At 39.7% G+C, this 27,149-nt stretch overlaps 1 protein-coding gene across 2 annotated transcripts in view; it reads right to left on the bottom strand.

Annotated features, from left to right (window-relative positions):
* The window catches only part of SUGCT (succinyl-CoA:glutarate-CoA transferase), a 1,130,146-nt gene that overhangs the window by 997,450 nt on the left and 105,547 nt on the right, over nucleotides 1-27,149 (bottom strand). For both annotated transcript variants that reach the window (XM_089681088.1, XM_089681087.1), the window contains exons 7-8: nucleotides 23,519-23,610; nucleotides 9,155-9,298 (exon numbers count right to left, since the gene is read on the bottom strand). In XM_089681088.1, the coding sequence (XP_089537214.1) occupies nucleotides 9,155-9,298; nucleotides 23,519-23,610 (236 nt within the window). The remainder of the gene's footprint in view (nucleotides 1-9,154; nucleotides 9,299-23,518; nucleotides 23,611-27,149) is intronic.

The following is a 27,149-nucleotide window of genomic DNA, read 5'->3' as shown; positions in this document are numbered from 1 at the left end:
CTACCTCAATAACTGCAGGATACACCTCCTTCTTTTCCAAATTAATTTTAGAATTTTTTTTACCAATTTCTCTATTGGATGTATTTTTTACTATATAAAGAAAAAAATAAAGAAATTAAAAAAAAATTTCAAAATGTGAAATTAAAAAAAAAGATTTATTTACGTTTTAATGGAAACCGTAGGGGAGTTATTGGCCACGGTTAGGAATAAGGAGGAGCACATCAGAGGGTTAAGAAGATCAGAAAGAAAAAAATAAAGGGGGGGTAAACAAGAGTGAGAAAGGTGGGCAGGTCCAAAAATATTGGAAACGAGGGAAGGGAGGTGGGTAATACAAGGCGGTCTGCAATGCTTGGGGAGAGGTTTATGGGAAGGTTGGCAGAGTATTTAAACTGGGATTGAGGAGGGACTGTGAACTAGAATTCCATGGGGAAAACAGGTAAGTTAGAGTTCGGACAATAATGGAGGATGGAATGGAGATAGGTGGGGGGAGATGTATGGTAGGTGATAAGAAAGTTCTCATGTTACAAAAAATATTGGAAATTATAGTACTATTTTTACTACTAAAAAGATATGCAGAACACCAGAGGAAACTGTGATAATTAGAGATGAGCGAATTATTCAAAAATTCGATTCGGCTGATTCGCCGAATTTGCGGGAGAAATTCGATTCGATGCAAATTTATTCGCTGCGAATTTAACTTATTAAAAGGGTTTCTAGGCTTCAGAGAGCCTTTATATTAGTGCAGAACACTGTACCTTTAATTTAAATGCCCTTGGAGTCTGCTGGGGAAGAGAAATAATACTGTCAGTCAGTATGACATGCAGATGAGTGCCGGCGATCTTAGAATCACCGCACACTTCACTCATTTGGGCAGTCACGGGGCACGACGAAGAAGATGAAGAAGAAGAAGAAGAAGAAGAATGAAAAGAAGAATGAAAAGAAGAAGAAGAAGAATGAAAAGAAGAAGAAGAAGAATGAAAAGAAGAATGAGAAGAATGAAAAGAAGAATGAAAAGAAGAAGAAGAATGAAAAGAAGAATGAGAAGAAGAATGAAAAGAAGAATGAGAAGAATGAAAAGAAGAATGAAAAGAAGAAGAAGAAGAATGAAAAGAAGAAGAAGAAGAATGAAAAGAAGAATGAAAAGAAGAAGAAGAAGAATGAAAAGAAGAATGAAAAGAAGAAGAAGAAGAATGAAAAGAAGAAGAAGAAGAATAAAAAGAAGAATGAAAAGAAGAAGAAGAATGAAAAGAAGAAGAAGAAGAATGAAAAGAAGAATGAGAAGAAGAATGAAAAGAAGAATTAAAAGAAGAATGAAAAGAAGAATGAAAAGAAGAATGAGAAGAATGAAAAGAAGAATGAAAAGAAGAATGAAAAGAAGAAGAATGAAAAGAAGAAGAAGAAGAATGAAAAGAAGAATGAGAAGAATGAAAAGAAGAAGAATGAAAAGAAGAAGAAGAAGAATGAAAAGAAGAATGAAAAGAAGAAGAATGAAAAGAAGAAGAAGAAGAATGAAAAGAAGAATGAAAAGAAGAATGAGAAGAATGAAAAGAAGAATGAAAAGAAGAAGAAGAAGAATGAAAAGAAGAATGAAAAGAAGAAGAATGAAAAGAAGAAGAATGAAAAGAAGAAGCAGAAGAATGAAAAGAAGAATGAGAAGAAGAATGAAAAGAAGAATGAAAAGAAGAATGAGAAGAATGAAAAGAAGAATGAAAAGAAGAAGAATGAAAAGAAGAAGAAGAAGAATGAAAAGAAGAAGAAGAAGAATGAAAGAAGAAGAAGAATGAAAAGAAGAAGAAGAATGAAAGAAGAAGAATTCCAGTACAGCAAAAAGTGTATCTGCAGAGAGCTCCGCTATTTCTGACAGTTCTCTGACAGTTCCTTCACATTTACAGCGGTTGAAACATTGTATCTATTTGTTTCCGAATAAAAACATCTGTATCCTAAATGGAAACAAATAGATACAATGTTTCAACCGCTGTAAATGTGAAGGAACTGTCAGAGAACTGTCAGAAATAGCGGAGCTCTCTGCAGTGACACTTTTTGCCGGCTGATCGGGGAAAATTCGATTCGTGCATCCGAAGTTTGCTAAAATTCGGATTCGGTGCGAATCGAATTTTTCCTAATATTCAAAACGAATTCCACTTCGCCAAGTTCGATTCGCTCATCTCTAGTGATAATGAATTAAAGTGTTCTTTCACCAGAAGTCTGCCAAGCAAACTAGGCGAGTTGGAAGGTTTGGTGCATGAAGAGAACTAGGATTGAATTGGTATTGCTGAATCTTGGCTTCATTCCTCACATGACTGGGCTATTAATATTCCTGGATATGTTCTCTTTTGGAGAGACTGGGTAAAACGTAAAGGTAGCGGTGCCTTTCTCTATGTGAGAAGTGATCTCAAAGCGAATGTGAAAGAGGACCTGGTTGATGGAGAGTGTGATGAGGCTGAAGCATTATGGGTGGAGCAGCATACAGATGTGCGTAGTTCAAACTTAATCAATGGAGTTTGTTACAGACCACCAAGTGTTAATGAGGAGGTGGAGACTCAGCTCCTTGCAAGATGGAAAGGGCTGCAAGGGCTTGGACAGTGATAATAATGAGGTATTTTAACCACTCTGATAATAATTGGAGTAGTGGCACTGCTGGGACAGTTAAACGACAAAAATGTATAAACCTATTACAAGAGAATTTTATGGTACATTTCATAGAAGCCCCAACTAGGAGTGATGCTCTTCTGGACCTGGTAATCTCAAACCATGCAATGCTTACTACTTCATATAAAAGAACATCTGGGTAGCAGTGACCATGACTTCATTAAAAGAGGAGTTCCGCCACTCCTCCCCCCACAAAAAATTAAAAGTCAGCAGCTACAAATACTGTAGCTGCTGACTTTTTATATTAGGACACTTACCAGTTCAGGCATCCAGCAGTGTCTTCACCTGAGCCGATTCTTCGACCGGCTATCGGGTGCTGGTGCTGCCATCTTGACTAAGGGAATCGTCAGTGAAGTCTTTCTTAACCACTTGCACTCCTGAGGATTTACCCCCCTTAATGACCCCGCCTCTTTTTGCTACTCAATGCTGCACTAATTCAACTGATAATTGCGCGGTCATGCAATGCTGCACACAAACAAAATTTACTTCTTTTTTTTCACACAAATAGAGCTTTCTTTCGGTGGTATTTGATCACCTGTGCGCTTTTTATTTTTCATGCTATAAACAAAAAAAGACCGAAAATCTTGAACAAAAACGATATTTTTTACTTTCAGCTATAAAAAATATATAGTAAACTCAAAGTTAGTTATAAATTTAGGCCAAAATGTATTCTGCTCCATGTTTTTGGTAAAAAAAATCCCAATAAGTGTATATTGATTGCTTTGTGTGACAGTTATAGCATCTACAAACTATGGTATAGATACTGCAATTTATGCCATTTTTTTGCTATCCAGCGCTGCGCTAGTTTAATGGACAATTGCGCGGTCATGCAATACGGTACATAAATTAAATTTATGTCCTTTTTTCAAACAAATAGAGCTTTCTTTTGGTGGTATTTGATCACCTGTGCGCTTTTTATTTTTGGCACTATAAACAAAAAATTTTTTGAAGAAAACAAAATTAAAAAAAGAAAACAATATTTTCTCATTTCGGTCCTAAAAAATATTGAAAAAAAATAAATTTTGTCATAAATTTAGGCCAAAATGTATTCTGCTACATGTTTTTGGTTAAAAAAAATCCCAATAGGTGTATATTTATTGCTTTGTGTGAAAGTTATAGCGTCTACAAAATATTGTATAGATACTGCAATTTACACAGCTTTTACTTTCTGACTGCCCATCACATTTTTTGAGGTGCTAAAATGCCAGGATAGTACAAACACCCCCAAATGACCCCTTTTTAGAACATAGACACCCTAAGCTATCTGCTGAGAGGCATATTGAGTCCATGTAAGATTTTTTTTTTTCCACAAGTTTCTGGAAAATGACAAAAACATTTTTTTTAACACAAAGTTGTCATTTAAATGATTTATTTCTTGTTTTTTTTTTCTTCATTTTACAAAAACTTGTGGCAACAAATGAGATCTGCAAAATACTCACCATGCTTCTTATCAAATTCCTTGGGGTGTCTACTTTCTAAAAAGGGGTCATTTGGGGGGGGTTAGGTGCTATCCTGGCATTTCAGGGCCTCCGAAACTGTGATAGGTAGTCAGGAAGTGTAATGAGGAAATAAAGCCCTTTGAAAGCCTGAAGGTGCTTATTGGATTTTGGGGTCCTGTACTTGGCTAGACTGCCAAAACATCTTACATGTGGTACCCCCATACTCGGGAGAAGTAGCAGAATGTATTTTGGGGAGTAATTCCACATATACCCATGGCATGTGTGAGCAGTAAATCATTTAAGTGAGAATTCTGTGTAAAAAAAAAAACATTTTTCATTTTCCAAAAACTTGTGGTAAAAAAATAAATTCTTCTATTGATTCAACATGCCTCTCAGCAAATAGTTTGGGGTGTCTACTTTCCAAAAAGGGGTCGTTTTGGGGAGTGGGGGGTGTTTTATGCCCAGCATTAGAAGTTTATGCCACACATCATTCACTCTTCTAACCACCTGAAGACCGAACCTTTTCTGACACTTTTTGTTCACATGAAAAAAATCAATATTTTTTGCTAGGAAATTAATTTAAACCCCCAAACATTATATATTTTTTTAAAGCAGACACCCTAGTGAATAAAATGGTGGGTACTACAACGTTTTATGGCACACAGTACTCAAGCAACGATTTTTGAAACGCAATTTTTTTAAAAGAAAATACACTTTTTTTACTTTTAATGCACAAAAACACAATATATTGGCCAATTACAGTACATGAAGCCCCACGGATGCCCAGACTAAATGGGGAGCAGTGGCAAGACAGTTTGTGACTTGGTGTCACTCTTTTTCCATATGGACTACCACTTATATGTGGACAATTTTTATACAAGGGTTCCACTATTTAGACATTTGTACAATTTTGGAATTGGTGCATGTGGCACCGTGTGACCTAATCGCGGGGCTTCCCTCAACGGCTTGTAAATACCCGCCTTAGAAAGGCGGAGGAAACCTGCTTGAAAAATGATGTATTGCTCACAGTGAAGTGGGAGCACAAACGGGATGTTTTTGTCCTGTCTTCCATTCACGAAGACACGACCATCCAAATTTCCACGCCAGCTGGTGTTGTTTACCACTTGCCTACTGGTCACTTATACCGCGCCTTCATGCTCAGGCCAATTTTCAGCTTTCAGAACTGTTGCACTTTGAATGAAAATTGCGCAGTCATGCAACATTGTACCCATAATAAATTTGTATTATTTTTTTCACACACACAGAGCTTACTTTTGGTGGTATTTAATCGCCACTGGGTTTTTTATTTTTTGCACTATACACAAAAAAAAAGAGCAAAAAAAATTGAAAAAAAAGGTTTTCTTTGTTTCTATTATAAAATTTTGCAAACAGGTCATTTTTTTCCTTCACTGATGTGCGTTGATGAGGCTGCACTGATAGGTAGCACTAATGGGCACTGATGAGGTGGCACTGGAGGGCATTCATATGACGCCCTCCCAGAACTAGGTAACTGCACAGTAGCCATCATTCGGTTATAGCGTGGTTACCAAGTGGTTAAGAAGCCCCTTTGTATCCACAACTATAACCTTAACATGGGAGGGGTGGACTTCAACAACCAGATGATGAAGACACTGGTACAAAATGTGTCTACATATTAATTTCAATTGGCTCTGTACAACACTTTTGTGCTTTACAAAGCAACTGGAGGAAGTGGATCCTTTCTAAAATTCCAGGAAGAAATCATCATGGCCCTTTCGTATCCAGAAGGTGCTGTGGCCCAAACCTCCAACCGAGATGCAGTGAGCCGGCTGCATGAGAGGCATTTTCCAGATGTCCTCTCTGGAGCTCCAACCCAAAGGTTACCCCAAAGAAGATTTCGTGCCTGTAGCAGACACGGAATAAGATGTGACACACTCTTTTTTTCTCTCCTGTCCTGGCAAACCTAGTCTCTGCCTCAAGGACTGCTTCCGTTGCTACCATACACTAATGGAGTATTAGTATAGGGTACAGCACGGCACAGTTCAGGGTACATAATTACACAGGGTCTCGATAGTAAACAGGAAACTGGCTATTGCATTTTGAGAGACCCTACAAAAAGTTAAAGTTTAAAATTTTTTTTTTTAAATAAAAAGTTCAAGTCCAAAAAAAAAAAAAAAATTTATAAACAAAAATAGTTATAGTTTTTTTGTTGTTGTTACTGTTCTACTGTTACAATTTTACAGTTTTATTGTTACTGTTTTATTGTTAACCATTGCTGTTTTCTTTGCAGGCATGTAATTCAGCTGCAGCACCGACCTGTTTATTCTGACAGCAACAGGAACTTGCTCTCAGAATATACATAAGTCAGTGTGGGCAGCGCTGTTAGATGAGATTTTTCATCCACAGTTAAAAAAAAAAGAGCATACAGTATATGCCGAAGCATGGGGGCCTGGCATATATATTTTATAATATTTTTGGCACATTTCATGTGTGCCCACCATGGGGTACCATTCCTGGTACCCCAACCCAAAAGTGACCCCCAAAAAAATGTTGTTTGTAGCAGAAAAGGAATTAGGCTCGACACCAGTTTTTTTTTTTGCCCTCCTGTCCTAGACAACCTGGTCTCTGCCTCAAGGACTGCTTCTGCCGCTATCACACACTAGTGGAGTATTAGCATAGGATACAGCACAGTCTAGGGCACATATACACATACATACCTAAATATGTTAGGTAGTCAGGTAACTGGCTATCACATTTTGAGAAACCCAAAAATCTAGAGGTTACTGTTTAAAAAAAAATAAAAAGTTAAAAAAAAAGCAAAAAAAACCCATTAAAAAAAATTGTTGTCGTTTTATTGAGTTACTAGGTTTTTTGTTAACCATTGTTGTTTTCTTTTCAGGAATGCCATTCAGCTGCAGCACTGATCTGTTCATTCTGACAGCAACAGGGTCTTGCTCACAGAATATACATCATTCGATGTCATGTTCGATGACATTTTTCATCCGCAGTTAAAAAAAAAGAAAAAGAACATACAGCGCTCAGTAGTGCTGTGGAACATCCAGGTGCTCTTTTGCAAACTTCAAACGTGCTGCAATATTCACTCCTGACTCCAATTAGCTCTGGGAGAAGTCATTAAGCTAGGGCCTCACATACTTTTTCCTCCCTGCACTGTGAATGTTTACATGTTATGTGCAATTAAACCATGGCAACATCTAATTTTTGTGTAGTATTATGTTCAGCAGACTGTGTTCTTCTATTGTTGTGACTTAGATGACGTTCAGAGCACATTTTATGCCCAATTCATGCAAAACGCCACGTAATCCCAAGGGGTTCACATACTTTTTCTTGCAACTGTATACTCAGAAGGTTTTTAGGTTTCCTTTAGTGTATCAGCTGCTTCCATATACTGTTTAGCGCTCGCTGGACCACCTTTATAAACTTTTTATTTTGTTTACTAAATGAATTGATCTCTCGCTGAACTAGTACACATGAGAATACTATACTCATTTACTATAGCAACCATTTTTTGAGAGTCTACGTAATAACTGTGTAATAAAATAACACACTGTGCAACCACAGAACACAACATGACTGCAGCAATAAAAAATATTTTTGTCTCATATTGTTTTTTGGACAAAGCGAGCTTTCATGCGCTAGCTAGTTTAGAATTATACACCAATCAGCCATAATTTTATGACCACCCAATAATATTGAGTAGTTCCCCTTTTGCCGCCTAAAGAGCCCTGACCTGTTGAAGCATGGATGCCACTAGAGCTGTAAGGATATGCTGTGGTGTCTGGCACCAAACCGTCAGTAACAGATCCTTTAAGTCCTGTAAGTTATAAGGCTGGCTCTCCATGGATCAGACTTATTTTTCCAGTAAATCCCATGGATGCTTGATTGAAAATCTTTACAATTTGGAGGCCTAGACAATCCCTCCTTTTTGAGACATCGAGACACCCAAGTTCTTGGCATCCTATGCAAAATGGGCTCCTGGTCTCTTGATGCAACACTTTTCCCATCAACCCCCATGATGGCTTCATCAAAACTCACTATTGTCTCACATAATATGTAAGGCTTCAACAAGACCCTCTGATTTCCACTGGTGAGCTCCACTCTGGATGAAGGTGCACAGGGGCACCCTTGAAGAGCAGCACTGTCAGTGTGAGGGGAACAAGTGTTGGATGTACTTGCAGAGTTATATACACTAACAAAGTGATGCCAATCTCCAGATAATGCTTTTTTAAGCAGCTGCAGTAACAGTTTTGGTCTTTTTGGGATAAAGGTTTTACATAAATAAAATTCATAAATAAAAGTCAGTGTTACATGGTTTGTCTCATTCCTGTAATTGCTACATTTGCAGGGGAGCTTTTTTGAGTAAGTGTGTCAAGAAAGAGTATGCAGCAACCCAGACCATCCTGTAGCAAAGTCCTTGTGGGGCAGGAGGAAGTGCCTTATAAGGGTTCTAGATGAAAGTCGGGGTAAAGTGTGCGGCCTATGGTGTGATATAACACCTGTCATCCACCTGACACTAAGCTCTGAGTTGTTGAATTTTAGCACAGACTTGGAAAAGTTTACACTGTACAGTGAAGAAATTTCAAACATAACCCCATTTTTTACAGTATTGGTCAGAGATACACGGTAATCCTGTCTTACCTGTCCATGACATTAGACTGTATATAAAGTCCAGGCTTCACCCGTCATGGTGGGAATACCCCAGAGGTAGTCTTCAGGGACTGCATTCTATAGAGATGAACCACAGCCCCAGATCTGTATAGCACCCTGCAGCTAGCTATACACGTTGCACCAAGTGCCAAGGTGAGTGCCCATGCAGGATTCAGCACCTAAAGCAACATTACAGGGCCATCCTCATGGCATGGGGTCCAGGTACAGCTCCCAAGGTTTTTCCAAAGTTGCACCAATCTGGAGGCATCGATGCTACTATCATATTAGAAGACATTAAATTATATGATTGAAAATACCCCCAAAACATCTTGTTCTTTTTTTATAGTAATTGTCTTTCATTCTGTTGATATATAATACCCTAAGGAAGAAATGTTTAAAGAAAGTAAAACGTTTTTGCTTACCTGTGAAGAAAGTAGATTACAGTCAATGTGCATTCCCTTTCCTGTTTTACTTCTTTGTAGCAACCCAGCCATTATGGCGCCATGTGCATATAATCCTGTTGCAAGATCAGTCATAGCCATACCTGGCCGGACAGGGTCTCCATCCTGAAAGTCAACAAAGATTTGACTAGAGATAATACACAAAGCACATCAAAATCCACAAATGATTAACAAATCTGTCAATCACAGCCAGTGAGGAGAGAGCAGGGGGTGGCACTAAGCCACACTCTGCGTCCCATAGCAGCAAGAGGGAGGAGCCAGAAGCAGAGGATCGGGGTTGCTCTGTGCAAACCCATTGCACATAGCAGGTATGATGTGTTTATTATTTTAAAGAAAAAAATTGCCTTTAGAACCACTTTAAGTTTGCTTTGTGCATCTGAATGGCTGCACAGAATTGAAATTCTGCTAAAGTTGATACAGATTCTGGCCCAGATACTCCAGAATATTCTTGAAGGAAACAGTATTCCTAACACGTAAAATGATTGTATTTACTGTATATGGATGCAGGCTTCCAGCCTACCATTTTAAAGTGGATAAGTGCGGTTAACAAAATTATTCCTCATGAAGATTATCCATGCTAATAGAAACTGCCATCTAAAAATGGGATTTTTTGTACTCAACGTAAAATCCCTTTTTCTCAGTTAATTGACGGGCACAGCGTATAACAATAACCAAGCAGGGTTTTATAGCCCCACGTACAGGAGTAGGTCACTAGGACGAAAAAAAAAAGACTTGGCACCTACTATGGGCAGTCCTCTCTGATTATAAAACCCTTTCTATGCTATGGGTCTCCAGTCTGTCACAAGCAGTGTCAAAGTAGAAATCTCCCTAGAGGGGTGGGTCATCAATGAAATCAGAGAAAGGGATTTTATGGTTAGTACAAAAAAAATAAATCAGTTTTCTCTTACGTTCATTGACAGACACAGCGTCTTCTTTTTAGACAATAAACAAGCAGGGATATCCCAAAGCAGTGTCATAATGAGGGGTGGGCAAACTGGTTAATGAAGAAAAACCCCCCAGGGCAACATGCCAACATTCTAAGAGACTAAAAGGGGTGCCCAAGAGCCCTGAACAGCAGACAACACATCAACTAGCTCGTTCTGAGCCTTGACTTCTGGGCTGAGCCCTTGTCTGGCCTACCAGTTGCTGATCCTGGGGCAGGAAACCAGACCTCCCACCTGTAGCCCAGTCTATAGCACTGTCCAGTTTGTTCCTAAACAGGGAGGAACCCTCAAAGGGCTTGGTTGTCACCGAGGACAGCATAACCCGAGCCAGCAGATGGGTAAGGTCGATCGAGGCCTCCCTGAATACCTGAATTCCTGGCCACCTCTTGTGGAACTCCTCTGAGGGCCGCATCCACATTGTCCGACCACACTTCTATAGCTTTAGACAAGGCCGCTAAGGCAAGCGCCGGCTTGCAAGCCATCCTAACCATAGTGTAGATTCGCTTGAAATCAGAATCGATACTCCTTTTCAGGTTGTCCTTGAAGGACACCGAATCCTCGAGAGGGACGGTAACGTGCTTGGCTAGCCTCATCAAGGCCGCATGCACCAGAGGGGCTGATTCTAGATGTTTGACGTCCTCTGATTTGAACGCATAAAGCTTGGCTGCTTTATTATGCAAGGAGGCCCTTTTATCGACATTGCTCCACTCCTCAGTGAAAATTTCCCAAAGTTCCTCCAGGAACGGAAAGTTTGGAATAATCCTTCCTTAGATATTTAAAGAATTTCCTGTGTTTAGGGGGAGATTCCACGGCTTCTTTCCACTTCAGGGCCTCTTTGACTGAAGTGACTAAGGGTGAGAATAAGGTGAAATCAAACCCCCACATAGATCTTCACTCTCTCTGCCTCACTATCTGAGGCTCCGGATGACAAGTGGCTAGGTTGTGAAGGCTCCAAAAATTGAGGATCTTTGGGAGGGGAGCACACCCCGACCGATGGGCTGCGGGCACAACTAGTCCTAATTTCTTTCAGGGACTCTTGAACAACCTGTCTAACCAAAGCCTCTACCTGTTGGTTGGCACTTTCTCTCTCGTTGGTCGCCCGTGCAAAACAGGAGTCACATAAAGACCTATGGTCAGGAACCTGAGAATTGCACCCCCAGCAAGTTTTTCTATTGGAGTGGCTGGAGTGCCCCTTAACGCGATGCCTGGAGGATGAGCGAGGGTTTCTCCGATGATGCCTGGAGCTGGAAAGAGACCTGTGGTGTCCGGATTTAGAGGACGAATGATGGTGCCGAGACCTGGTCACACATTTGTTTCTGAGAAGACTGAACATTTGAGTGATCCCATCATATTTTATACATTCTATCACTAATGTACCTAAAAAAGGTTTTATCTCCTTTCCTAATAGATTTAAAAATGCCCTCCTCTTTCTGTGCTTTGGCAGCACTAATAATGTGTCTGGCCTCCTTTTGTCTACTTCTATATTCTTCTCTGTCAGCTACACCTCCTGTTTCCTTGAATCTTCTATATGCTGATTTTACTTTACTATCCAACTTATCTCTTTAGTGAATCAAATTGTTTTTTTTCTTCCGTTTATTCTTATTAACTTGCCTGACATATAATCTAGTTGCCTCCAAATTGGTAGACTTTACCAGTGCCCATTGAATACTTACTCCTGTCGTTTTACTCGAACCTTTCAATTAATTATTTAGAAATTCACCTATTTCAGCAACATTTGTCCTTTGAAATCTAAAACTTTTGTCTTTGTATATGTTTTTTTCAGTTCTTATTTTAATATTAAACCAAAGACATTGGTGATTACTAGAACCCAAATTTTCTCCTACCTCAACATCAGACAGTCGATCCCCATTTCTCAGTACTATGCGTAGGATATGATCACCTCCGGTTGCACTTTTTAGTAACTGTTTTATAGAAACCCCTATCAGTGCTTCCATTACATCCCTGCTCCTGCTTGTAATAGTAGTGTGAGAATTCCAGTTAAAGTCAGGCATGCTGAAGTCACCCATAATCTCTTCATTGCCATTTGAGTTATCTCATTACTCAAAAAGTTATCACAATCTTCAGTCTGTCCTGGGGATCTGTATACTACACCAATTCTAAGGGAAGATCCCTGTCTGGTTGGAAGGCAGATCCAGAGGGTTTCGAGTATTTCATTTGTTTTTTAAATTATGGTTAGCCTTATGCTATTTTAGACATATATGGCAACTCCACCTTCCCTTTTCCCTACTCTGTCTTTCTTGTATAGTGTATACCCTGGTATAGTTATTTCCCAGCCATTTGAATCCTTGTTAAGCCACTTGATAGCATCATGACTAACAACCAAAACCTTCAGCTTTGCACCAATCCTTTAACCAAACATTAAACTCTGCTGTACGAAGTACTTTCTCTTGTTGTCTATTATGTACAGGTAAGACCTCTGAAAATGTAACAGTACAGCCTAACTGTTGAAGATCCTGGCCAAAATTCTGGAAATCCTTCTGTACAGAACGCACATCACTCTAGGATAAATCTTTTGTGCCAAGGTGCACTACAACATCAACAGTGCACTCTTCATTAGCTTTTTTGACAATTTTTAAAATGCGCCTTTCACCTCTCCAGTAGCCTCAGCTAAACACCTACCTTCCTTTGACACTTTCACATGATTTCCTAAAGAAACATCTCATACAATGCAGTCACCAATAAGAAGATGACTTCTTTTAGGTGCCTTATCGACAACACTTGCCTGGATTGCAACCTCTGATAAAACAGTTACTTTTGGCAAAGCAATATTTTTCAGGGTTAGCCACCTTTGTATCTGCTTCTAGCTCAGAAAGAACACTATAGGAGTTATGCAATGTCACACCAACAGCTACATGTTTTTGGTCCACAGGCCTCCCTCTTCCCCACCCAACAGTTGTCCAAACTGCCCTTCTCCTGTGCAGTCTTTGAGGAAAAGGTGGCTTCTTGCAGGGCAACAGAACAAATTTGTCTTAGTCAGCTTCCTGATCTCAGACTGCAGGGTACCAACCAATGAATTTAGACAAGCAATATCAATACTGCATACAAAAGGAACAACATCCCAGCTACCAAAAAGCGCCACAAAAAATAAATACCAAACAAGTACTGCACTGAACTAAACCAGACATTTAAAAAAAAGACACAAGTACTAACCAAATATAGTTGGCTGTGTTCAAACTCCTGCTGTGTTCAAACTAAGCACTTTTGTCCTGCTGCACTTCTGTAGGGCTGCATTTCCAAAGAGAACTACTGCTGTTCAAACTATGCACTTTTGTTTTGCTGCACTTCTGTAAGGCTGCATTTCCAAAGAGCAAAGGCTACAGAGTTGCTACCCCTCTTAAATACAACACTAATTGGGCACCAATAAGAACAGGTCTTACATATGCTAATTGAGAACACCCAGTACTAACTGAGAACACAAGCTAATTGATAACACCCAGTACTCAGCACCTCAGCAGCACAAAAACAATTACTCCAGTACTTGGTAAACAATCACCAATACAATAGCAATACAAACCCAATATCAAGGTTTAAAACAGTAAACAATTTAAGAAAATCAACTAGAAATACTTTAAAGAAATTAAAAATAACAAACTTACTCTGTGGACCGACTTTACGCTCCAGGTTCAAAACTCACCCATGACCCAAAAACTTAGAAGCCCAAATGTGAACCTTGCTTAATTCTCATGGTTTGTTAGATGCCTAGAGGGAACTCCACCCCCGGGGGGGCCTGAACATACTTTCTACTCGCATCCTCATAAAAGCCAATGTAGAATCGACCATATGTTCATTCCCTTAAGACTTCTCTCCCTAGTAAGTAGATTGACCATTCCAGCTTTCCCGTAGTCAGACCACGAGCCTCAATTTTTTTTTCCACTCTTTCCAGTCTTGTCTGACCCCCCTTTCACTGGAAACTTAATGAGTCTCTTCTAACATCTCAAGATTCACAGACTGAAATTCAAAGCTGCTTACAAGCTTATTTTACTGATAATGTTGGTTTAATCTGCGATACTGTTGTGGGAGGCCCATAAATTTACCCTCCAGGGTCATTTAATATAGATTGCTTCAGCTAAGAAGCGTGCCAAGGAATATAAACTTCAGGAGTTAACGCGATGTCTCTCCGAAGCCGATGACCTTTGGAAGGCTAACACCTCACTTTGTAATCGGCAATGTCGAGACGCTTTGGCGATGGATCTTGACTTCTTAGCCACTGATCGGGCCAAGAGAGCTTTGGTATGATTCAAACAAATATTTTACTTGTGCAACCAAGCCGGGCCCGATGTTGGCCAGCAGGTTAAATGGCCGCCGCCATCTCTGTAAACCTTTTCGAGTGCTTTCTCCTGCAGGCCAACCAACTTCGGAACCTACTAAGGTTGTAGCGTCGTTTGCCAAATTCTTGTCCTCTTTATATGATAAACCATCTCCTTTCCAGACTGACCTCGCTGACCATTTTTTCCAGGACCTTAATCTCCCAACTTTGACTGATTCAGCTAATGATTCTTTGCAAGCCGATATATTCGTCCTTGAAGTTCTTCAGGCTATCAAGTCAATCCGTTCTTCCAAAGCTCCAGGTCCGGATGATTTTTCGGGTTTGTACTACTGGAAATTTACGCAGATTTTGGCTGCCCATTTAGCAGCTTACTTTAAAGAATTGAAACCAGGTTCGGTGCTCACCCCTGAGACCTTGAGTATGAGTTCCCCAGTCTATCTCCATTGGGTTTGGGGACTCTCTAGCTTTGCGGTTTTTTTCGGGACTACAGGAGAAAAACTCTTTTTTCCTTCTTCTTGCTTTCTGATTGTCAATTTCTCTTCTCTTTTCTCTTTTTCGTTCTCTGGATCCTTGTCTACCTCTTTCATGTGGTTAACTGAAACGCTATAGTTCATTTTTTTGCTAGTACATACTGTTTGATCACTCTGGCATTGTTCCTCAACCATGAAAGCCAGGATAGAGCTTTGGCCTCTGGGCGGCTCTATAATGCTAATAATGTTTTTCAAATGTTTGATCATTGCATGTTTAATTACTCATCGGTTGTCTACTACATGGCACCCTTGTGCGGGTGATCAGCTATTTATATTACTCAGCGTTTCAATAAAACTTTTGACAAAGAAAAATAAACTTACTGTGTCCAGCTACTGCTGTTTAAACATGTTATATTTACCTGCATTGTGTAATGGTTTTGCACAGAGCAGCCCCAATCCTCTTCTTCTGGGCTCCCCCACCGGCACTCCTGGCCCTTCTCTCATGTTGGGTGCCAGCAGAGCAAACAGCTTTCTATGGGGGCACCCAAACAGGCATGCTCCCAAGCCGCTGCTCTGTGTATCCATTCACACACAGAGCCGCGGCTAGGCCAGCCCCCTTTCTCTTCTCATTGGGTCACTAGCTGTGATTGACAGCAGCAGGAGCCAATGGCTCCCTCTGTCTCTGTGAATGAGGAGGGAGAGTCCCTGGCTCTTGTGCACATTGCTGGATCGCAACGGGGCTCAAGTATTAGGAGGGGGTGGGGGGAGTGCTGCACACAGGTGATGTTTTACCTTCGTGAATAGAATGCATGAAGGTATAAAACCTTGAGCCTTTAGAACCACTTCAAAGTAATACCAAAGATTTTAGAACACCCTGCCAGACACCATTCACATTGTCTATGAATTTCGTTTAAGTTAAACAAGGTTTCTGAAATAACAGGTTACACACATTCCTCACCCCACAACACAAAACCAGAGTAGTGAGGTGTGTCATGGAAACCCATCGCCATCTTGGAATTATACATCAATTTCATAAACTTTGGTATGCTGTGTAAATGGCAGCAACACATTTTAAAAAGTTGGGATAGAGCAACAAAAAAATGGCAAAGTAAGTGGTACTAAAAAGGAAGAACAACATTTTGCAACTAATTAGGTTAATTGGCAACAGGTCAGTAACATGATAGGGTATAATGAGAGGAAAGTGTCACAACTACTCCCAACTAGACCAGATGAACAAACGATAAAAAGCGGCCTCAGCCTACATGCCTCCAACAAACCACACACCCTTATGCATTTTGCCCCTCCCATGGGGGGCTTAGTCATGTAAGCTACATGTTAGATTAGGTGAGCACATTACAAATATAAAAAAGGGATTACAAGGTCATAGTTTATTGAAGAACTTTAGGGTGGTCCATAACCGGGATCCCTCTGGATTAAAATTCTGTGGGATAGTTATGGTTATCCTCCCATTGGAAAAGGTCCAATATGGTCAGAGAAATTTCAGAACAGGAGGCCTATTGGATTTATGAGTTGAATACTTGGATATATGAGTTAAATACTAACAGCCTAAAGGGTAAAATGTGGAAATAGACTTAAACTGTTTTATTTCAGATTTTTAGAAGGTTGGTCTTATATTTGGAAGATTTGTGCATTATCTCCCCCTTGTACACATATATATACATATATATATATTTAGGAATACATTATGAATATTTTATATGGTTTTATCAATACCTGTTTTTAATAGTATCTTTGAAGTAATATTATGCTTTCACCCTTTCGCTGCCAGGCCCGGCGCTCCACTTTTAGACTCAGGTTGCCAGACCATTTTTGCAATCTTTACATTGCTTTTTTATTTTTCCTTACAGCTTTCAGAATATATAAAAGACCCCCAACCATATATTTTCTGACAGCACATGGCCAGTAGAATAAAAAAAAAAAGATACTACTGATTTTTAGGGCCCCATGATATTTGCGCAAATGTTTATCAAATCATTATTTTCGCTAAAAATACACTAATATCATTATTAGCAGATACAAACAGCAAATTTTACAAAATTCCTACTAACTATAAAAGCTTAACATGTATTGAGTTAATAAATACCAAATATTTGTACATTTTAAATTGTGCATTTAGCAAAATGGTAAATATCAAACGTATGCAAAACTGAAAATAACCAAATTTCTCTAGAAATCTGGGAGGTTTTAATTTTTCACTTACAGCTTTTATAGTTTGTAAAATACCCCCCAAACTACATATTTTCTGAAAGCACGTGACCAGTAGAATAAAAAGGTGCTACTGATTTTTAAGGCCCCGTGATGTTTTCGTAAATGTTTATCAAACAATATTTTCACTAAAAATATACTAAAATCTTTATTAGCAGATACAAACATAGCACATATTACAAAATTCCTTTTAACTTCCTACTAAATATAAGCTTAACATGTATTGAGTTAATAAATATTTGTACATTTTAAATTGCGCCTTTATGTGAATTGGTAAAAATCGAATGTACGCAAACATTTTTCTAACAATCCGGAGGTTTTAATTTTTCACGTAATTTTCAGAGTTTGTAAAAGACCCTCTTAATCATATACGTATTTTCTGAAAGCACATGACCAGCAGAATAAAAAAAGGTGCTACTGATTTTTTTTTTTCTTTAGGCACCACAATAATAATCCTTATTTGCACACAAAACTACAACATAACTTACAAAATATCTGCTAAATTCCTCGTTTAATGGGGTTAGGTAAAGTGTACGCCCATGGAGGGCTGTTTACCCGCACAGGGATGCACAGGTGTTCTGTGCATCCCTGTGCAGACAGTCCAATTCATGTCAACTGGAACCACAGCAGCTGCAAGAACAGATCTAACATTCATCCGGGTGTAGGTGCAGGGCCCCAAACGTGGACAGTGTGAGTTAGGGACATACACCCACATAGATTAAAAGTTGGGAGCACTGGCTGTGTCGATGCAGCCACTGCATCCCAATTGATATGGATGGGACTGACTGCACAGGAATGAATGGAACACCTGTGTATGCTTGTGCAGCCACTGTGTCCCAAATTACATCAATGGGACTGCCTGTATGGGGATGCACAGAATACCTGTGAAGATAAACATGGCCTCACTGTATTAGGCCCTGTAGGAACAAGGCCCTAGGCCTTGTTTAGACTTGCGATTGGGGGCAGCAAAAAATGTGCAGTTGAGCTGTGTTTTTGCCGCCTGCCAAATGTCCCACCTTAAGCTGCAATAGGCAATGGAGTTATAACAGGCTGCATTAGGCAAGTGTAGAGTCACACTGTTCTTATATGCTTTAAAATAGGAGAGTATCATGATAGAGGTAATGAAGGATGTTTTCCTAAAAGGTTTGAGGGTGGTCTTCTGTATCAAAGGTGAGATAGAATCCCCAAAACTCTTCATTTTAGGGCATGACCACCATATATGTAACAAGGTACCCTTGTGGATACATCTTTCCAGCACCTCAAATCAATATCCAGAAATATTTGTGCTAGGCAAGCAGGGGTTTTATACCACCTGCCTAGGAAGTTGTAGTATGATTCTTTAGAATCATGCTTTAGAGCTTATAGAGGAATTATGTGTAGGCCTTAAGATCTTTTGCATTTGGGGTGGGGAGAACTCGACTTTTTTCCATTCTTTAATAAAATATGGGGTATATTGAGCAGCAGACCCAAACGTTATTTATAAAGTTGGTAGAGGAACTGACTAGTATTTGGGGCTATATAGCAAAAAGATTCAAATGTAGTTAGGGTGATCTTACCAGTCAAATCCAAGTGGTTCCAGTATCTAGTGATCCATTCAGAAAGACCCAAAAGTTCTCCTCAAAGTTTCCAAGGGGAGTAGTTTACCATTAGGAGTTAGCCAGGCACAAGCCCCCAGGTTCGAAAAGCCGAGTGTCTTTTCCAGGCTCAAAGCAAGGAAAGCCCCCCTAATGGAGCCACAGGGGAGGTCTTTAATGCCAGATCACCTCTGGTAACAGAATCATGCCTGTTTTTTTAATGCAGTGCCATCTGTAAGCCAGAAGATCATGGGCATTCACAATATTGCATTTCGGCCTTGTTCCCTACGCACAGTTTTCTTCAGATTCTCAGAATCTTTTGCTATTATGTACTGTAGATAAAGATATATTAAATTGTTTGAAGCTTTGTCACAGATTATTTTATCTCTGCCCATCATTATGTCTGAGAAACTGACTCTCTAGGATGCTGTCACATACCTGATTGGGGAGCCTGACGTAGAAAGGAGGCGTCCTCTTACTACTCCAGCTTGGAGCCCCTGATAGTGAGAACAGAGGGCGCAGAGCCAGGAGTGGCATGAGTGCCGGGTAGGTCTGGAGCTGGCGGCAGGTAGGTGGAGACCCAAAAGATCTGGATGCAGGCCCGGTGCGGATGCAGGAACGTAGGTGCAGCAGCAGGCAGGTATGGCAGAAATCAGGATGCAGACTGGGACTGTACACAGGAGCGTGGATGCGGCAGCAGGCAGGTATAGCGGTGACCAGGATGCAGGCCAGGTGAAAGACCATGGGTGCAGCAGCAGGTAAGTATGGCAGCAATCAGGATACAAGTCAGGTGCAGATACAGGTAAGTAGGTGCAGCAGAGTCAGACAGGCCGGGTCAGGATCAAACGAGCAAATCAAGTACAAGGGTGCAGGCAAGCGGATAGTCAGGGCTAGCCGGGGTCGGTGCAGGCGGCGTTCTTTCTTAGTCAGGGTCAGATCAGATACAGGCAACAGAATCAGGTTATGGAGTGCAGGACGTTATAGACCAGAAGGCATTGATTACACTATATTACAGGTTTAAATAGCCCACCTTGCGGTGACGTGTACGCTCCTGCGCATGCGCGTACCCACTCGCTCCTGCGCATGCACGCCCGCACGGTCCCGCGCATGTGCACCGCCGCGGTCCGAGGGAATCCGTCGCCAGCTGCACAGCGGCAGGATACCTAACAAATGCCCTTTTTATACCCAATCAGGTTACTGACCTGTTGCACATTAACCTAATTAGTTGTAAACTGTTCTTCCACCTCTTCCTTGTTAGTACCACTTACTTTTGCAGCTGTTTGTAACCCTGTCAATTTTTTTGAGACATGTTGCTGCCATCAACTATAAAATTATCCTATTTTTTTCTTAAAATGGTAAATTTTTTCAGGTTAAACATTTTTTTTAGTTCAATAAGTTTTTATTGAGGTTTCAAGGCAAAGTCAAAAACAATCAACATTTCAGATATACATTTATACTTGGTAAAGCTATCAATGACAATATCTCGTATCATATATCAACATTACCAAAAAGAAAAAAAGATGCCCATAGCTTATCTATAAAACCTTTCATCTATACATGCGATAATCATGTTAAACAGGTGTATATATTCATTAGAAATCAGAAAATTGCTATAAAACCAATACCATGAAATGTCATTATATGTGCTAGATGTATCAAAAGAACCACATCCTTAACTAGCAAGTGAGAACTCATAATCAGTGCCGTTGAGGTCACTAAGGGCTTATATATCAGCCAATCCATATAATAGCATTTATAAATTCAATTTAGATTATTGAATATCATTAATAGTCCTAATTACATTAAAATGCTGCTAGCTGAGATACTAACAAGTAAATAAATAGAGAAGAATAGAAAAGAAGAAAAAGAAAGAAGTTCGATAGAGAAAGATTCAGTGAATTGGTGTATGTATATTCATGGGAAGAAAATTGCAGTAGTAGCTATTTCATCGTTGGAAGTACAGTCCAAGCCTATTTAGCCATATTCTCATATTCTGTGGAATAACGAAAGATGGTCCAAGTAGACCAGGTTTATGGAATTTATCTGTAGATTCCTGCACTATTGCAACCAATTCCTCCATGTCATAGATGTCTTCTCGGGACCCTACAGGTTGTCCCCCTTTGAAAGTCAATGTAGACATAGACCCCATGCTCCGGGCCTAATCTCTCTGGTCTACTCTTCCATTATTTCTTATAGAACTCCTCCAGTCCGTTCCTATCATTAGCTTTGGCAGTCGGAACTCGGGGGCACTTTGGATCAACAGGATTGGCGGACCATGACCCAAGCATTATCTAAATGTTCTAGGAATGTTATCATTCTAGAAAATGCCTATAACTCTACACCAAGCTCACTATATACCTCTACACCAAGCTCACTATATACCTCTACACCAAGCTCACTATATACCTCTACACCAAGCTCACTATATAACTCTACACCAAGCTCACTATATACCTCTACACCAAGCTCACTATATAACTCTCCACCAAGCTCACTATATAACTCTCCACCAAGCTCACTATATACCTCTACACCAAGCTCACTATATAACTCTCCACCAAGCTCACTATATACCTCTACACCAAGCTCACTATATAACTCTACACCAAGCTCACTATATAACTCTACACCAAGCTCACTATATACCTCTACACCAAGCTCACTATATACCTCTACACCAAGCTCACTATATAACTCTCCACCAAGCTCACTATATACCTCTACACCAAGCTCACTATATAACTCTCCACCAAGCTCACTATATACCTCTACACCAAGCTCACTATATAACTCTACACCAAGCTCACTATATAACTCTCCACCAAGCTCACTATATAACTCTACACCAAGCTCACTATATAACTCTACACCAAGCTCACTATATACCTCTACACCAAGCTCACTATATACCTCTACACCAAGCTCACTATATACCTCTACACCAAGCTCACTATATAACTCTACACCAAGCTCACTATATAACTCTACACCAAGCTCACTATATACCTCTACACCAAGCTCACTATATACCTCTACACCAAGCTCACTATATACCTCTACACCAAGCTCACTATATAACTCTACACCAAGCTCACTATATAACTCTCCACCAAGCTCACTATATACCTCTACACCAAGCTCACTATATAACTCTACACCAAGCTCACTATATAACTCTCCACCAAGCTCACTATATAACTCTACACCAAGCTCACTATATAACTCTACACCAAGCTCACTATATACCTCTACACCAAGCTCACTATATAACTCTCCACCAAGCTCACTATATAACTCTCCACCAAGCTCACTATATACCTCTACACCAAGCTCACTATATGAACCACTGATGTATTTATAAACGTTGATCATATCTCCCTTAATCTCCTCTTCTCAAGAGAGAATAAATTCAGTTCCTCTAATCTTTCCTCATAGCTGAGCTCCTGCATGCCTCTTATCAGTTAGGTTGCCCTTTGGTTGTGACAAGTCAAAGTTTTGGATTTTCCATTATTTTATGTACTAGAGAAAACAATGACCAAGGCAAATAATGAAGGTGAATCCTCCTACTACAGACATACTCCCAGGGGTTCTAATCATTCTATACACAATTCAGAACCAAAATGAAGATGAGAAATTAGATATTAGAATTGTATTAATCCCTGTAGTACAAAATCATTAAAAGAAATCTTTTTTCTAGCCTGCACTAAAAAGATCACAGATGGAATTTGTTTGTACATCCCATTGTTTCTGTACATACAGATACTACATTTAGTTTTAGCACACTGGAAATTACATTTTTAACAAATGTGAACTTAATATAGGTAAAAGATTTAAAAAAACATATATAGCATTTACTTGTTTTTTTAACATTCAGCAACTATTTTACCTAGTAGGATCTAACCTTGCTTCAAGATTTATTTTGTTTATTGGACAATTTCTTTGCATTTTTACAAGCAGTGGCACAATCAGATAAGTATGCGATGGTCAGCACTGAGATTTTCGCACATAACTATGTCCAGATTCATGAGAAAAAATAAAAGATAAAAAAAAGGCTTACAAAAGATATTTCGCAATCCAAAAAATATGTCTGAAGTTTATTACAATGAATGCATTCCAATTTCTAAAATAATTCTGTCCTAAAAAAAAGTAACTGTTTTACTCATCTATGTGCAAAGAAAAAGAACTGAAAAAATATTTTAAAAATGTCACAGAATTCCATTCTGTAATTCAAAAGCACTTGACAAATAGACCACACATTTTAATTGAATCTGTGCCCATGTTGGAAAAAATCTGCTACACGACTTGAAGCATAAGTGTACTTTCAGGGAAACACATTCTTTTTGACCCTTTACCCCTTAACCACCACACCCTCTCTCCCCCTCCCAACATGCGCACTTACCTTGATCTGACAGCTGCAGCTTTTGGTGACCGTTTACATCCTGGCCACACCTGCGCATTATATTCTCATAGACTTCAATGGGACTGTATTTATCGCCATCTTCCTTTGTCTCTGGCCTTAGAGCAGAGAGAATAGAAGTCTATGATCCTGTAATGTGCGGCAGCAGCAGGGGATGTGAAACTTGCGGCAATGGATGTAAGTTATCACCAGAGGGCATTGTTGTTGGATCAAAGCAAGTACACATCTGTGAACAGGGAAGGTGGCTTGGTTTAGGTCAAAGCCACAGGGCAAAAAGAATAAGTGCGCCTGTTTGAAAGTTCATTTACTCATTATATATAATGTTCGGTGTCTTTGTTTTAAATGCTATTAAGTTTACATTTTATAACTATTCATTGCTAAAAATAAGGAATTGAGGAAATCATACCTCTGGTCCTGTGATATGCATTAATCCAGACATTGCACATGCAATAGAATCATACCCAGCTCTTTGAAACAGTGGGCCAGATTGTCCATAGCCTGAAAATTCAAGGGTGACAATTCATCAAAATGTTCTAATAATGGTTAACTGTTATAACGCAAAAGTTCAACAGGTGGAAACAGTGGAGCTGATTTACTAAAACTGGAGAGTGCAAAATCAGGTGCAGTTGTGCATGGTAGCCAATCAGCTTCTAACTTCAGTTTGTTCAATTAAGCTTTGACGAAAAAAACTGGAAGCTGATTGGTTTCAATACAGAGCTACACCAGATTTTGCACTCTCCGGTTTTAGTAAATTATCCCCACTGTGTCTGAACATTGTACAATTGAAATGAGACTACACTTTTTTTTTCTGTACACCTAAGCATGCCAATCTGGGCACAATTGGGACTGGGAGGGTGTAACATACCTAAATTAGAAAAAGACTGTAATACTGTATATACTGTCAAGGAAATAGCAGTTGTTCCTGGCAGAACTGGCAGAATCCTAATGACATCGGCTGGATAAGCTGTACAGTGGTGATTCTGTGTCCCCAAACTGCACTGCCTGGAAGAATTAAAAGTAACTGTCAATGCCTAAAAACTATCATTAAGGAGACTGACAACCCCCTTGCTATAGTAATACAAAAATTGCCAAAAAATAATTATTTAAAAAAAAATATATATATATATATATATATATATATATATATATATATATATATATATACACGTACACACACGTAAGCAGTGGCCTGAACATGGCGCTGACTGGCAGCATGTGTTAGGAGCTCTGTGAACCGCTGGAAGATGTTTGATTAAACAGACATACATCTTGAGCTAGGCGCTAGATGATAGATTGGTGGATGCAGAAGGGTGGTTCTTGTTTCTGAGGGGGAAATTATATGAAATGGAATGTACACTAGCAAATATTTATTGCCAAAATAAGAATCCAATGGCCTATTTAGAGGATACCTTAAGGGAATTAATGGACTTCAAGAGAGGAAAACTGATTGTGGCAGGGATTTTAATTTCTGCATAGATCCCCAGTTGGACACTTCATCACATGTGCAGAGGGACAGAGGTATGTGTTTAAGGTTGATAAAAAAGAAATTACATCAATGTCAACTGGTAGATGTGTGGAGAATTAAACATCTAGGAGTAAGGGACTCAAGTTGTTGAAAATAATGGGAACCCTTATACTGGCACTGAAACACGCAACAATCACCTAGGCCAGGTGGCTACACAAGCATTGCAAATGATCAATTCACAATCTGGCAATTCCAATTCACAACCCACTTCGAACACTTCTAGGGTAGTCACTTCCCTGACACCCTCTTCATATACTGCTAATCCACAACCACCAATGCCTTCCACTCAATCACAAACCGTTTTTTTACCAATAACTCCTTCACAATTGCTGATGAGACAAGCAACTTTAGACCCCTATCTAACACACAACAATTCACAGTCCCTGACACATCCACCCCTTTTGGGAATACCATCAATTCTGAACTAAGTCTTATCAATCTCACTCCATATCGCCTTACTAGCCATGAATTAGAGGTTCTCAAATATGGCCTGAGCTTTTGTCCTACAACTCAATTGGATCATTATGAAACAAAGATCTTTATCTATTTACCAGGAATCTTACATTCAAATTTCTGTTTGATCCTGATAGACAAAAATCAAGACAGGATAAGGAACTTACTGAGCGTATTATACATTTTACTATGGATGACTTCCGTGCATTGCGCGATTTGATATTACAGTTGGAGGAGAATTAAAACATTAGTGATGATACTGGTGGTAATATCACTGTCAGTTATGACACTCAGGAAAATCTTACTAGAAAATTCAAATGCAAATCTCAGAACTTTCCAGATTTGACGACAAATACCAACATTTGGGGCTTTTTAATAACTACTATAAGTGACATCAAACACATGAACTTAGTACCTACTCTGAGGAATCTTAACAATAGACAACTAGAAGCCATTGCTAGACTTCAGAACCACCTGGATTTAATTATCAAACCCTCTGATAAAGGAAGTAATATTATGTTGTCGAGAAAATTGCAATATGAAAAAATGTTCAATGATATATTGCGCAATACAGACTGGTATCGTCCCATCCAGGGTAGATTTGTGGGCCAATTTTATTTGGACTATAAAAGACCTAATCAATGCAGCCTATTTGGAGGCACTGATAGACAAAGATACTTATAATTTTCTCAATCCAAAACATCCTCGTGATCCTACGTTTTATGCGTTACCCAAGGTTCTTAAAAAATCCCATGACCCCACCAGGATGACCTATTGTTTTGGGGATAGGACCTCTGACCGAAAATGCCAGTAGATTCAATTTTTTTCTCATGCCCCATGTTGTGCAGTTACCATCCTATATCAAGGATACTCTTGATTTTTTTAAACACATTGAAGGCATGTCTGTACCCTCTGATGCCCTGCTGGTGACTCTTGATGTGGAGGCCTTGTATCCCAGCATGAACAGGTGTTAGAACTGTCCAGACGTTCCTATTTGATCAAGAACGCTATTGAATTATTTTGACACATAATTGGTTCCTTTTCAAAGGGTCCCTCTACCTCCAGGTGCAGGGCGTAGCCATGGGCACTTGTTGTGCCCCAGCCTATGCCAATCTGTATCTGGGGGGGCAGGAACGGGATCTTTTCTCCAATGAAACCTTAGCCAACTATTTAGATCATGCAGTATGTTGGTATAGATATATTGACAATATTATTATTATTTGGACAGGTTCTGTTGAATCATTAAAAGTGTTTGTGAACAAGTTAAATGTTAATCATTTCAATCTTAGATTTACACTCAATTACCAAGAATCTACTATCACTTTTTTGGATTTACAGATCTACAAATATCAGAATAACTGTCTAGCTACTAACCTTTATCGTAAAACAACAGCTGGCAACACAATCTTGCATGCTGCCAGTGCCCATCCTCCTGCTTTAGTGCGTTGTATCCCGTATGCACAGTATGTACGCATCAGATGCAATTGTACCCATGATAGGGATTTTAAGATCCAGGCTGACTTCTTTTGCTAAGAGGATATTCCAAATCACTTTAACGCAAAGCATACAGTCAGTGGTGTATTTATGTTTTGTGCTGCTCTAGGCAACACAAAAATCGCCGCCCCTCCCGTGCACCCCCACTGTCTAGTGCACCAACGTTTGCTGGGCGGAACTTAGTGGTCGGCCACATCTTTCTGTGAAGGTGTCAGTTAGTGGTATGAGTGGCGAGAAGGTGTCAGTTAGTGGCATGAGCTGTGTGAAGCTGTCAGTGGTATGATCAGCGAGAAGGTGTCAGTTAGTGGCATGAGCAGTGTGAAGGTGTCAGTTAGTGGTATGAGCGGCAAGAAGGTGTCAGTTAGTGGCATGAGCGGCGAGAAGGTGTCAGTTAGTGGTATGAGTGGCGAGAAGGTGTCAGTTAGTGGTATGAGTCAGCCACCTGGCAGTCTCTGGTCAGTCTCGGTCAGTCACCTGGTAGTCTTCGTCAGTCACCTGGCAGTCTCTGGTCAGTCTCTGGTCAGTCACCTGGTAGTCTTGGTCAGTCACCTGGCAGTCTCTGGTC

The sequence above is a fragment of the Staurois parvus genome, unplaced genomic scaffold, assembly GCF_062004578.1.
Source record: "Staurois parvus isolate SC_StPar_1 unplaced genomic scaffold, SC_StPar_1.0 ptg000259l, whole genome shotgun sequence".
NCBI lineage: Eukaryota > Metazoa > Chordata > Amphibia > Anura > Ranidae > Staurois > Staurois parvus.
This window is presented reverse-complemented; position numbering and strand designations above follow the sequence as displayed.